Here is a 13,016-nt window from a genome sequence, read left to right on the forward strand (position 1 = left end):
CGTGACATTTCCCGACCAGGCGCCGAGTGGTGCCAATCACAACACACACTGTCCCAGCTAACCAATCACAGCACATTTTGTATTTCAGAAGGCGAGCCTTCATTTGATACAGGAACTATTCGAGCCTTTCATGCCAGACTGGGGAGAGAGGTGTTGTAATAATGTAAAATATGTGAAAAATAATGTGCTTTTCGAACAACCTAGTATGAGAGCCTGTTCTAGTACACCCCCAAATCAAGACTGTGTAAAAGAGCATAATAGGACCCCTTTAAATCATATTGGAGAACAGTTTTTCAGGTTTGGTTGCTGTAGACATTCTCATTCATCTTATCACTTTAATTATGCAGATAAAATAGTATGCAATAAAACAATTTATATTAAATGAGAAAATGCAAAACTGACGCATCTTCCTGCGTGTATGCAGACCCACTGAAGATATACTATACTTGCACATTCACACACACGGCCCACACGTAAGTCAGATGCTCAGTCACACATCACAGCCTCCTCACACATTCACACTCTCGTCTGCCTCTATCCCACTAAACCAGATCAGATGGTTAACCTGCCGTCCAGGTGCTCGCCGTGGATTAGCCTGGCTTCAAAAATTAAACGTTTTAAACTGGGTTATTTGGTCTGAATGCATTGTCTGTGGATGATAGTTAAGTGTGTTATTTGCTCAGTTCGATTCTTTCTTCCTAAAACCGTACTAAGATAGCAGTGATGCTCTTTCCCAGGAGGGCGTGTGTGTTTTGGTGTAGTGCACTCATTTGTCTTCTGTGTTTGTGTAGCTCAGGATGGAGTGGCAGCCGGATGAACAGGGTTTACAGCAGGTGCTGCAGCTGTTGAAGGACTCTCAGTCTCCGGATACGGCCACACAGAGAGCCGTTCAAGAGGTGTGTGCACATCCCTTACATCATTACACTAGCATTATGGTCAGTTATATGCCTTTAAAGCTTATTTATCCACGTTATCGCCAAATATAATGTGAATTTTAGCTGTCTGTGTGGTCAGTTTTTATTTGGTGTACAGTGCAAATAAATCTCAATCTTTTCATCTTTTTGGCACAATACGTTGACTTAATAGTATATACTGCTGTTTTTAAATTCGGGTTCAGTATTAAATTTTTTTTTTTTTTAAGTGTGAATTTAAACCTTTTATTTGGCAAGGACACATTCAGTTGATCAAAAGTGACAGTAAAGACATTTTTCATGTTCATCAAAGAATCCTGAAAAAAAAACGATCACGGTTTCCACAAAAATATGAACTAGCACAACTGTTTTCAACATTGATAATAATCAGAAATGTTTCTTGAGCAGCAGGTCATTATATTAAAATGATTTCTGAAGATCATGTGACTGAAGAATTCAGCTTTCCATCACCGGAATAAATTACATTTTGCAATATTTTCAAATAGAAAACCGTTGTTTTAAATTGTAATAATATTTCACAATATTACAGTTTTTTTTAAACTGTATTTTTGATTAAATAAGTACAGCCTTGTTGAATAAAAGACTCATTTCAAAAACATTAAAAAATCTTACTGACCCCAAACATTTGATCGGTAGTGTGTAGATGCTCTAAAAATTCAAGCACCGTTTTAACCAAACACCCATTGTTGCCATGCAAATTCAAAATATATAAAATAATATTTAATCATTTCTTTTATATGCACCAATATAACGATTTATATTAATAAACTGCAGTGTTTATCTTCATATTTGTTCCTAAAACTTTAAAACATAAATGATGATGATCCAGATGATTTATTGAATCAGGGTCTTGTAAGTGATTTATTGATTAAATCATTCAGTAAATAATATTGAACTTCTCCACTCTAATACCATTTTTGCTTTCAAGGTTTAAATCAGAAAAACTACTCGGCCTACTTGTGTAGTTTTAATAGTCTGTTAAAAAAAAAAGTATTACTTTTTGTCACCATATTCATGATGAATGTTTATTAATCAATGGCTGCAAAATCAGTGCAAATATTGATTTAGGTATATCTTCCTATTCTAGTGGTAAAGGATTTTTTTGTTTACATCTTAATAAACGTCACTGGACTGAGATCAGACCTCTTCTTTCTGTGCTGTCTGTTTAATTTATCCTTTGTTTTCATGACTCTCTCATTAGAAACTGGAGCAGCTGAATCAGTTTCCCGACTTCAACAACTATCTCATCTTCGTCCTCACCAGCCTCAAATCTGAAGGTCTGTAATATCCCATCATGCATCATCTGCCTCAGTGTCACACACGCTCTCCTGTCACATATCTACAAGCACACCTCTGTGTCTCTGCAGACGAGCCCACCCGTTCTCTGAGCGGTCTGATTCTCAAGAACAACGTGAAGGCTCACTACCAGAACTTCCCTCCGGCCGTGGCCGACTTCATCAAGCGAGAGTGTCTCAACAACATCGGAGACCCGTCCCCGCTCATCCGCGCCACCATCGGTCAGTCTGAACCCGGGTTTGAGAGGGTTAGATTATAATAGATTAAAAAAAAAAAAAACTCAGATTTCAATGTTTTCAGCTGAGCAGTGTTAATTTCGTTGACGAATAATTTTTGTCGTCAACATTTTTTTCACCGACGACAGAACTAAAACTCTTTTTTGAATGGCAAAAACTATGACGAAAATCTATTGACATTTTCGTCAACTAATAAAAACGAGACGAAAATGTTAGGGAGGGACGAATGGGAAAAGAGATTCATTCAGAACGACTCTGCTGCATGGTTCGGAGGTTAGATGCGTACATATGAACCGTAGGGGTGTGCGATATATATCGTCTGCGATTAATATCGTAATGGTTGTTTTAACGATGTGCGATTTGACATTATCAAGTATTTTGCAAAAACCATTCAAAACATCCCTACAGAGCGCACGCATACATTACGTGAAGTCTAGACTAGTGCGTGTGCGCATTTAGTGTGTTTTCTTTCACTGCATGATTCAGTCTATTAAAATGCATTTAGAATGATCACAAATTCAAGACATGATGGCAGAAAATTTATATATTTATACCACTTCATATAGTTATTCAATTTCACACGAAGAGTGCCGTTTTTCTCCAAAAATTACCATGATTACAAATGTGACATTGAATTCAATAAACAATAAGTTAATTAAGAGACTTACATACGTTTAGACGCCATATTGCTTGTTTTTGCTCTATTTCGCCAACAAAAATCATTCCGAATACAGCCACAGCGCTGTTTTGTGTCTCTGAGCAACATGACAGTGTTTCGTTCTTTGGCCCGCTGTACACGAGACTCTTGCAGTGGTGGCTCAGGACCAGGGGGTTTTCCCCAAGGGGCAACCCATTTTGCATGATCAAGGTCACACGACATTGCTTTCGTGCCTTAGTCATGTGGAAGAACACTTAGTTCCTGTTCCTGTGTATTGTCCGAGTCATTGATGTTAATCAAGCAACAACAGAAAGACAGAAAATCACGCACTGCTCTTGACTTGAAAATTTTAGTAGCCCTAAAGATTAATCTAAATTTATTTATTTAGAAATAAATGTCTGCTTGAAAGAATGAAGAATATGGTAAACAAGTTGCTATAAAGAATGCATAATTAGCCTATATAACCATTGGTATTTCATTAATAAGAAGACCATGTTCTTGTTTTATTAAATTTTAACAAAGGCATGTTGTTTGTCACCGCAGTTAAATCGGTATCTGTCATGATATAACCTTAATATCAAAGCTCTATAATGAGTCTGGAAATTTTAGAGGAATTTTTTATAAATGCATTACTCTAAATAAACCCATTAGAATTTAGCCGACTAAATTTACTGTAGATTTAGTCGACTAAAATCTTACGATATTTAGTCGACTAAAACGAGACTAAAACTAAAAACAATTCAGATGACTAAAATATGACTAAAACTAAATGGCATTTTAGTCAAAAGACTAGGACCAAAACTAAATCAAAATGTGCTGTCAAAATTAACACTGCAGCGGAGTTAAGTTGTTTTTATTTGATTAGTTGTAATTGGTGTTTTTTCCCTTTTTGAGAGGTATTCATTGTCTTCAAGTGACACAAACAGCTTATTCAGCTTTGCGTTCTAGTTGAATTTGGGTCCATGTGTGTCCACAGGTATTCTCATCACTACTATCGCCTCTAAAGGGGAGCTGCAGACATGGCCTGAGCTGCTGCCTCAACTCTGCAACCTCCTCAACTCGGAGGATTACAACACCTGCGAGGTAAAACACACACAACTTTGAGTAAGTTTGGAGTGGAATAACATCATAAGACTTTAACTAGGAATGCAATATGTTTACTGTTTTTTACAGTGTTTTCCCAAAATGTGCAATATTTATCCCACAATGCAGTGCACTTGACATGACCTTCTGTTTGAGCAAAACAGTTGCACAAGAATGTGATTTGATTGGCTTGCCAGACTGCATTTTTACACACAATTAAGTTATGTGTTTTCAAGACTATAACAATAATGTAGTAAGTAGATATCAGTTGATATCATACAGGTGTGCCATAACAGATTTGAAGATTAATTTATAATTAGACTACAACATTAAAAAGTAATATGAAATGTTTACTAAATAATAATGGCAGTACTTTGACAGAATTTCATACTCTGTTGTTATGTTGTTTGATTTTGGTGTTTGTGCATACTATGTTTAAAAAAAAGTACACAGTAAATATTTGAGATTATGTAAACTACTTTTTCAAACTAGTCCTAGGTTTTTTGATCAACCTCACTAAAGCTAGTGAAGTAGAAGTCTTCGGACTACCTAGATCAATAATTATCCAAACAAAGTTGAACTTTAGTGTTTAGATGGCTATAAAATGGTCATTTGAATTATGGGCATGACCAGATATACTCACAATTCCTAAACCAAACTTCATGAAATTATGAATTTAGCACATGTGACATATGATACTAAAGAAGCATGTAAACTTTAATGAAGATTAGTTGATAAGTGCCACTATAACAGTTGTACAAATATTCCTCATTTATCAATATACCCATAATGCAGTGGGATTTCTAAGAGAAGTTAGTTATTTTTGCTGATTTGTGTGTGTACAGGGGTCTTTTGGTGCACTGCAGAAGATCTGTGAGGACTCGTCTGAACTGCTGGACAGTGACGCTCTGAATCGACCCCTCAACATCATGATCCCCAAATTCCTGCAGTTCTTCAAACACTGCAGCCCCAAGATCAGGTGAAGAAGCACACATATCTCTCACTGAATGCTGTCTGTGTTTGATAACGAGTAACATCGTATTGATTCACTCTCTCTGTACAGGTCTCATGCCATAGCGTGTGTGAATCAGTTCATTATTGGCAGGGCTCAGGCTCTCATGGACAACATCGACACATTCATAGAGGTGAGTTGACCTCCAGCATGTAGTGGTTTCCAATCCACCAAAAAGTGATTCGAAAAGTTATTTCATGCAGTTATTGTAGTTTTATATTTGCAACTGATAGGATGCATCTTTAACGACTTATTTAAGTCTTACTGACCCTACAAATTAGCATTTTTGCTATTGCTTTAATAAATACACAACATAGTGAGAGTTGTATATATAACATCAATTTAGTATTTTACATTTTTTTTAAATTGCACATAATGTTGCACTGTTTTTTGTTTTTATATGTAATTCAATATTTATATATACATATACACGCACACATGCACATTTAATGATATGCATTAGATGCAGATTTTATGTACTTCATTGTGTTTGATGTAGACTCAGCAGTAAGTGTTTTATAGCTTCCTCAACTTCTGAATATCGAACAAAGAATAACACTTCTAAAGTTTGTCAAATCAAGATCGTAGTTCATCCTAGAAAACACGCTTTTTTAGCAGCCTAGCACATCGTAAACACTACAATCCAGCTCATGGTGACCCATGAATTTGTAGTTATTTCAGTGCTTGTTTCAGTTCATCTGTACTGTGTGCTTTGCTTTCAGTCTCTCTTTGCGTTGGCGGGTGATGAAGACTGCGAGGTGAGGAAGAACGTGTGCAGAGCTCTGGTCATGCTGTTGGAGGTCCGAATCGACCGCCTGATTCCGCACATGCACAGCATCATACAGGTGATACAAACATCTGATGTTTTTCTGTCACTTAAAGGTATTGTAGGAGTTTTAAATCTGGTCTCTCTGCAGTACATGCTGCAGCGCACGCAGGACGCGGATGAGAATGTGGCGCTGGAGGCCTGTGAATTCTGGCTGACTCTGGCCGAGCAGCCCATCTGTAAAGAGGCTCTGTCAGGACACCTGGTCCAGTGAGTACTGCAGGCCATCATCATCATCACACACACATCTGAGCATAAACTGAACACACACAAATGAAGCCTCTGTTTAGTTCTGTCTGAGAGATCTGATCTGAAGAAACGTTTTGCGTGAGCCGTGGGGTGATCTAATGTTAATGCGTTTCTCCACAGACTCATCCCCATCCTGGTGAACGGAATGAAGTATTCTGAGATTGACATCATTTTACTGAAGGTGAGTCACCATAAATGTGAGCCTGGAGCGCAAAACCAGTCTTAAGTCGCTGGGGTATATTTTTAGCAATAGCCAAAAAACATTGAATGGGTCAAAATTATAGATTTTTCTTTTATGCCAAAAATCATTAGGATATTAAGTAAAGATCATGATCCATGAAGATATTTTGTAAATTTCCTACCATAAATATATCAAAGCTTAATTTTTGATTAGTAATATGCATTGCTAAGAACTTCATTTGGACAACTTTAAAGGGTTAGTTCACCCAAAAATGAAAATTAGCTTGTGTTTTACTTACCCTCGAAGCATCCTAGGTGTATATGACTCTCTTCTTTCAGACGAATCCAGTCGGAGTTATATTAAAAATTGTCTTTGATCTTTCAAGCTGTTTAATGGCACTCAGCGGGTGTTGCAGTTGAATAGTCCACAAGTCGTCAAATAAAGCTCGCGCATTCATAATAAAACGTGCCGCAGACGGCTCCGGTGGATGAATAAAGGCCCCTTGTAGTGAATCCATGTGTTTTTGTAAGAAAAATATCCATATTTCAAACGTAATAAACACTTTTCTCTCACTTCCGCTGACTGTCTATTATTTAATTTGAGTAATTTTGTTATGTGCTTTTTTATTTCAGTTATACTAATTTTAGTGCTTCAACTTATATTCAACTAATTTCAGTTAGTTCCCAAGGCAATAATAATTTTGTGCATTTCTCATTTTTATGTAGCTTTATTACAGTTTTAAATTTACTAATTTTAGTGCTTAAAGTTATTTCAGTATGCCAAGGCAATATTTATCTTTTTTTAATTAATTAAAAAAAAATATATATTTAAATATTTGTATTTTAATAGCTTTAGTTTTAATTGACGCACTGATTCGGATTCTTGCATATAGAAAATAGAAAGATTCTCTCTTCTAATGCTGTAAATTATACAGGGAAGTGTTTTGAAGTGATTCAAATCAGCAACTCATCATTTCTAACTATTCATTCAGAGAACCAGCAAATTTTCAGGATTTGGGCTACATTGGTTGCGCTGTGTGCTTTTGATTCACTAGAACCGTTCATGTGAGTCAAAAGAGTCATTTGTTTGTGAATCAGACTACACTGGTTGTGTTGTTTGTTTTTGCATGCCACCAAAGAAGACAAATTCAATAGAAAGACGTTTCTAGATCTACAAAATTGGGATTTTAGGAACTGATTTCTGAGAAATTTCAGAAAATTAATCGTCACCCAGCCCTACTGATTTATCAGCAGCGAGCGCTGTGTAGGGACCGTGTGAATGTGAATGCAGCTGCAGTCTTTCTCTCTGTGTGTCTCAGGGTGACGTGGAGGAGGACGACACCGTTCCTGACAGCGAGCAGGACATCAAGCCTCGCTTCCACAAGTCACGTACCGTCACGCTGCAGCACGAGGGAGGAGAGGGGGAGGAAGGAGAGGACATCGACGAAGATGAGGATGATGACGACGACACACTGTCTGACTGGAACCTACGTGAGTAAACAGACCAATCAGAGCATGCTTGCTGTAAATGTGTATATAATAGATGTGTATATTTTTGTGTGTTTATAGGGAAGTGCTCTGCGGCGGCGCTGGACGTGTTGGCTAACGTCTTTCGGGACGACCTGTTGCCGCACCTGCTGCCGCTGCTGAAGGGTTTGCTGTTCCACCCAGACTGGGTCATCAAAGAGTCTGGGATACTGGTGCTGGGAGCCATCGCTGAAGGTGTGTGTCTCACACACAGAATTAATTCACTAATTACTGGGTGTTTACCCATCCTGTCTCTTTCTGTCAGGCTGCATGCAGGGTATGGTACAGTACCTGCCCGAGCTCATCCCACACCTGATCCAGTGTCTGTGTGATAAGAAGGCTCTGGTTCGCTCCATCGCCTGCTGGACGCTCAGCCGCTACGCACACTGGGTGGTAAGCCAGCCACCGGACGCCCATCTCAAACCGCTTATGACAGAACTGCTCAAACGCATCCTGGACGGCAACAAGAGAGTGCAGGAGGCCGCCTGCAGGTGTGTGTGTGTATGAAATTCATGCCTTAAATATTTGTGATCCTGGAGCACAAAAGCAGTCTTAAGTCGCTGGGGTATATTTGTAGCGATAGCCAAAAATACATTGTATGGGTCAAAATTATAGATTTTTCTTTTATGCCAAAAATCATTAGGATATTAAGTAAAGATCATGTTCCATGAAGATATTTTGTAAATTTCCTACTGTAAATATATCAAAACTTAATTTTTGATAGTAATATGCATTGCTAAGAACTTCATTTGGACAACTTTAAAGGTGATTTTCTCAATATTTAGATTTTTTTGCACCCTCAGATTCCAGATTTTCAAATAGTTGTATCTCAGCCAAATATTGTCCTATCCTAACAAACCATACATCAATGGAAAACTTATTTATTCAGCTTTCAGATGATGTATAGATCTCAATTTAAAAAAATTGACCCTTATGACTGGTTTTGTGGTCCATTTATTCATGAAGTATGTTAAGTAACTCTGTAATGTTGTCAGTGCGTTTGCGACTCTGGAGGAGGAGGCGTGTACGGAGCTGGTTCCGTACCTCAGTTTCATTTTGGACACTCTGGTGTTTGCGTTCGGGAAATATCAACACAAGAACCTGCTCATCCTCTACGACGCCATCGGCACCCTGGCAGACTCCGTCGGACATCATCTGAACCAACCGGTAATTAGAGTTTCTGCCGCTCAGTGAAGCTATTTATTTATTTACTAAAATGTGCCTTTTTAAAAAGAAACAAAACGTTTTTGAAGATGTCTGGAGACCTTTTACTAATTTCTTAAGGCACAATGTTAATGTTGGTAGCCTGATACAACAAGCTCTGAGGGAGTAAGGTAATATCGTGATCTTCTTTACAGACTTGGGAAACACTCTTTTCTTGATTTAGGTATCTTTAAATTTTTATTTTATTTATTTATTTATTATTATTATTATATATTTTTTCCCTTCTTTTGTTTTGGGATGGGGTGATGGGAGGGAGAATTTGGTGTAAAATGTTTGCTTTGTTTACATGATTGTTGCTTACTGTGTAATCTGCTGTAATATGCAAACTGAAAAAAGTAATAAATATATTGTTAAAAAAAAAAGTGCCTTTTTGCAAACTGTCACTTGAAACCAATTTTCAGTTTTCATACACTACCGAGATTTTTTTTTTAATGCTTTTTGGGAGAAGCCTCTTATGCTCATGAAAACTGAATTTATTTGATGAAAAACACCTTAAGAAAACAGTCATGTTGTGAAATGTTACACTTAAAAATGACTGTTTTCTATGCCAGTATATTTTAAAGAGTAATTTATTCCTGTGCTCAAAGCTGAATTTTCAGCATCATTACTCCAGTCTTCAGTGTCACATGATCTTCAGAAATCAGTCTAATATGCTGCTTTGTTGCTCAAGACACATTTCTGATTATTATCAATGTTGAAAACAGTAGTGCTGCTTCATATTACTGTGGAAACCTTGATACAATTTATTTATTTAATTTTTTTAATTTTTTGATGTATAGAAAGTTCAAAAGGGCGGCATTCATTTGAAATCGAAACCTTTACAGTCAGTTTTAGTCAACTTTTGAATGCTAGTTTGTTGTTTTAATTTTTCTAAATAAAACTTGTAGATGCAAGTAGGGCAACTCAAAAGATCAGATGCCATATTTTTTTTGTACAAATAGATGCCAAAATGATGAAAATCATCTTCAATTATCTGTCTTTTTTTTAAAGACAATAAATAACACAAATGTTTTTGGTTCGATCCGCCTCTGCTCACCCCTGCCCTTGTCAGCTTGTTTTAAAAAGCTAAATATTATTAGTACGTGTTTGTGGGCGTAGAGATCAGTGGTCTGATCTTGTGTTGTGTGTGTGTGTGAACAGGAATACATCCAGAAACTGATGCCTCCTCTGATCCAGAAGTGGAATGAACTGAAAGACGAGGATAAAGACCTGTTTCCTCTACTGGAGGTGAGACACTCAAAACAAAGTGAAGAAAGACTTTATATTTGAATGCATTTTACTGTCATGTTATTTTGCCAAAACATTTGTAATTGAAAGTGAAAATGGACAGTAAATGACTCTCATCCATTCTGTGTTTGTGTGTGTAGTGTTTGTCGTCTGTGGCTACGGCGTTACAGAGCGGTTTCCTCCCGTACTGTGAGCCCGTCTATCAGCGCTGTGTTACTCTGGTGCAGAAAACACTCGCACAAGCCATGGTGAGAACACACACTTACTCACACACATCAACATGAACATCAGTGGACCGTTTCAAACATTTGCAATATTATAGTAATATTTGTTTATTTTCTTTGTTATTTTTATATTTAATTAAATATTTTAAGTATTTAATTTTATTATCTGTTGTTGCATTATAAGACATTTAGGCTGATTAATTGATATGAATGCAAATTGAAAGTGGTACTCTCTTATATGCAGGACACTATGCCTGAGGTGAGGCAGAGCTCATTTGCTTTGCTGGGTGATCTGACCACTGGTTGCCCGTAGCAACATTATGACCCTTCTGTTCCAGTGTATGCAGGTACAGTGTGTGAAAGAGTTTAAAAATGTGATGTTCTTATCATTATTATTTGAATTATTTACAGTATGTCAAATTAATATTTGATCTAAAAATGTTTATAATTGAATTTAATATTGTTGGTGTTATGTTAATATTATTATTTTAATAGTCATTTATTATTTTTAATATGTGTGCGTTTGACCTGCATTATACACCCTTAACTTATTCATATGTATTAATCTCTGAAACTGTGTGTGTGTTCAGCTGAGTTCATGCCGATCCTGGGGACGAATCTGAACCCCGAGTTCATCTCAGTGTGTAACAACGCAACCTGGGCCATCGGAGAGATCTGCATGCAGATGGGTGAGGATCATCTCACTGATTCTGTGTCAGTTACATCATGACACGGATTGGGATTTAGAATGACATCATTGATTTAGAACCATAGAATGTGATAGTTGTTTGTTTGACATCGTTGGAGGGAGTTGAATTCTCTATCATCAGTAAGGTGATCGTTATTGGTCATGTGTTGTTGTAGGTGTGGAGATGCAGCCGTATGTGGCTCTGGTTCTTCCTCATCTGGTGGAGATTATTAACAGACCCAACACTCCCAAAACCCTGCTGGAGAACACGGGTACAACCTCTGACCGCACATGATCACTTACATTTCACACAGATAAGTAATCAAACCTTGACTCCTCCCACTTCTCTTTACAGCCATCACGATTGGTCGCCTGGGTTACGTCTGTCCACAAGAAGTGGCTCCCATGTTGCAACAGTTCATCAGACCCTGGTGAGTCAACATGTCCAGAGATTTCAAACAAGCATATTAGAATGATTTCTGAAGGATCGTGTGACACTGAAGACTGGAGTAATGATGCTGAAAATCCAGCTTTGCATCACAGGAATGAATTACATGTTAAATATATATTTAAATCAGTTCATAGTATATAGGAGACTTATTTCAAAAATGTATTACTGACACCAAACTTTCGCCAGCAAGTTCGTTTGATTTAAGAATTGCATTATTTCCATTTTCAGCTAATGCTTTTCTTAAGACAGGCTTAATTAATGTTAATGATTTTTCTCTTTGCAGGTGCACATCATTACGAAACATCAGAGATAATGAAGAAAAGGACTCGGCCTTCAGAGGCATCTGTGTGATGATTGGTGTGAACCCTGGCGGTGTGGTCCAGGTCAGTTCTGATATTCTGACTCCGTTGTGATTGACCATGATGTTACTCTCTCCTCCATCACTCATTTCCTTTCACCCGTCGCTCCCTCAGGACTTCATCTTCTTCTGTGATGCGGTGGCCTCCTGGGTCAGCCCTAAAGATGACCTGAGGGACATGTTCTGCAAGGTTAGACGCACATCACGTTGTGCCTTTATAGCGGTGAAATGTTGTTCATGTTGTTGAATGAGGCTGTGTCTCTGTGTAGATCCTACATGGGTTTAAGGACCAGGTCGGAGAGGAGAACTGGCAGCAGTTCTCGGAGCAGTTCCCGCCCATCCTGAAGGAACGCCTCTCTGCATGCTATGGCGTGTAACCCCACCCCTCTGCTTCACACACAGCACATGCTGTCAGGTTAGTGACGACTGCTGATGTCTAGTGATGCCATCATGTGCTGGCACAAACAAACACTGCTAGGTTTTTGTTGCTGGTAGGTGTTTCTACTCAACTGCAGTATATGCCAGATAATCTGTGCCCAGCTGCCTGCACTTCCCTTTGACAGTCATACATTACTGTTTATTTGCATTAAAGGGGTCATATGATGCTGCTAAAAAGAACATTTTGTGTATTTGGTGTAATGAAATGTGTTTATGCGGTTTAAAGTTAAAAAAACACATTATTTTCCACATACTGTACATTATTGTTTCTTCTCTATGCCCCGCCTTTTTGAAACGCGTCGATTTTTACAAAGCTCATCGGTCTGAAAAAGCGAGGTGTGCTGTGATTGGCCAGCTATCCAATGCGTTGTGATTGGCCGAATACCTCAAGCGCGTGACGGAAATGT

General features: G+C 37.9%; 1 protein-coding gene across 1 annotated transcript in view; it reads left to right on the top strand.

Annotated features, from left to right (window-relative positions):
• The window catches only part of LOC107746129 (transportin-2-like), a 15,272-nt gene extending 2,667 nt beyond the window's left edge, over positions 1-12,605 (top strand). The window contains exons 2-23 of the mRNA XM_016560226.1: positions 792-896; positions 2,134-2,209; positions 2,300-2,449; positions 4,099-4,205; positions 5,051-5,184; positions 5,269-5,350; positions 5,940-6,062; positions 6,135-6,253; positions 6,413-6,473; positions 7,792-7,963; positions 8,042-8,194; positions 8,265-8,490; positions 8,995-9,166; positions 10,364-10,450; positions 10,591-10,704; positions 10,919-10,981; positions 11,240-11,363; positions 11,539-11,634; positions 11,718-11,793; positions 12,097-12,196; positions 12,287-12,361; positions 12,441-12,605. Of these exons, the coding sequence (XP_016415712.1) occupies positions 798-896; positions 2,134-2,209; positions 2,300-2,449; positions 4,099-4,205; positions 5,051-5,184; positions 5,269-5,350; positions 5,940-6,062; positions 6,135-6,253; positions 6,413-6,473; positions 7,792-7,963; positions 8,042-8,194; positions 8,265-8,490; positions 8,995-9,166; positions 10,364-10,450; positions 10,591-10,704; positions 10,919-10,981; positions 11,240-11,363; positions 11,539-11,634; positions 11,718-11,793; positions 12,097-12,196; positions 12,287-12,361; positions 12,441-12,548 (2,517 nt within the window). The 5' untranslated portion in view covers positions 792-797 and the 3' untranslated portion in view covers positions 12,549-12,605. The remainder of the gene's footprint in view (positions 1-791; positions 897-2,133; positions 2,210-2,299; positions 2,450-4,098; positions 4,206-5,050; positions 5,185-5,268; positions 5,351-5,939; positions 6,063-6,134; positions 6,254-6,412; positions 6,474-7,791; positions 7,964-8,041; positions 8,195-8,264; positions 8,491-8,994; positions 9,167-10,363; positions 10,451-10,590; positions 10,705-10,918; positions 10,982-11,239; positions 11,364-11,538; positions 11,635-11,717; positions 11,794-12,096; positions 12,197-12,286; positions 12,362-12,440) is intronic.
• Positions 12,606-13,016: the final 411 nt, after the last annotated feature.

This window comes from Sinocyclocheilus rhinocerous, unplaced genomic scaffold (assembly GCF_001515625.1).
Source record: "Sinocyclocheilus rhinocerous isolate Xijiao unplaced genomic scaffold, SAMN03320098_v1.1 scaffold107, whole genome shotgun sequence".
In the NCBI taxonomy this organism is placed as follows: Eukaryota; Metazoa; Chordata; class Actinopteri; order Cypriniformes; family Cyprinidae; genus Sinocyclocheilus; species Sinocyclocheilus rhinocerous.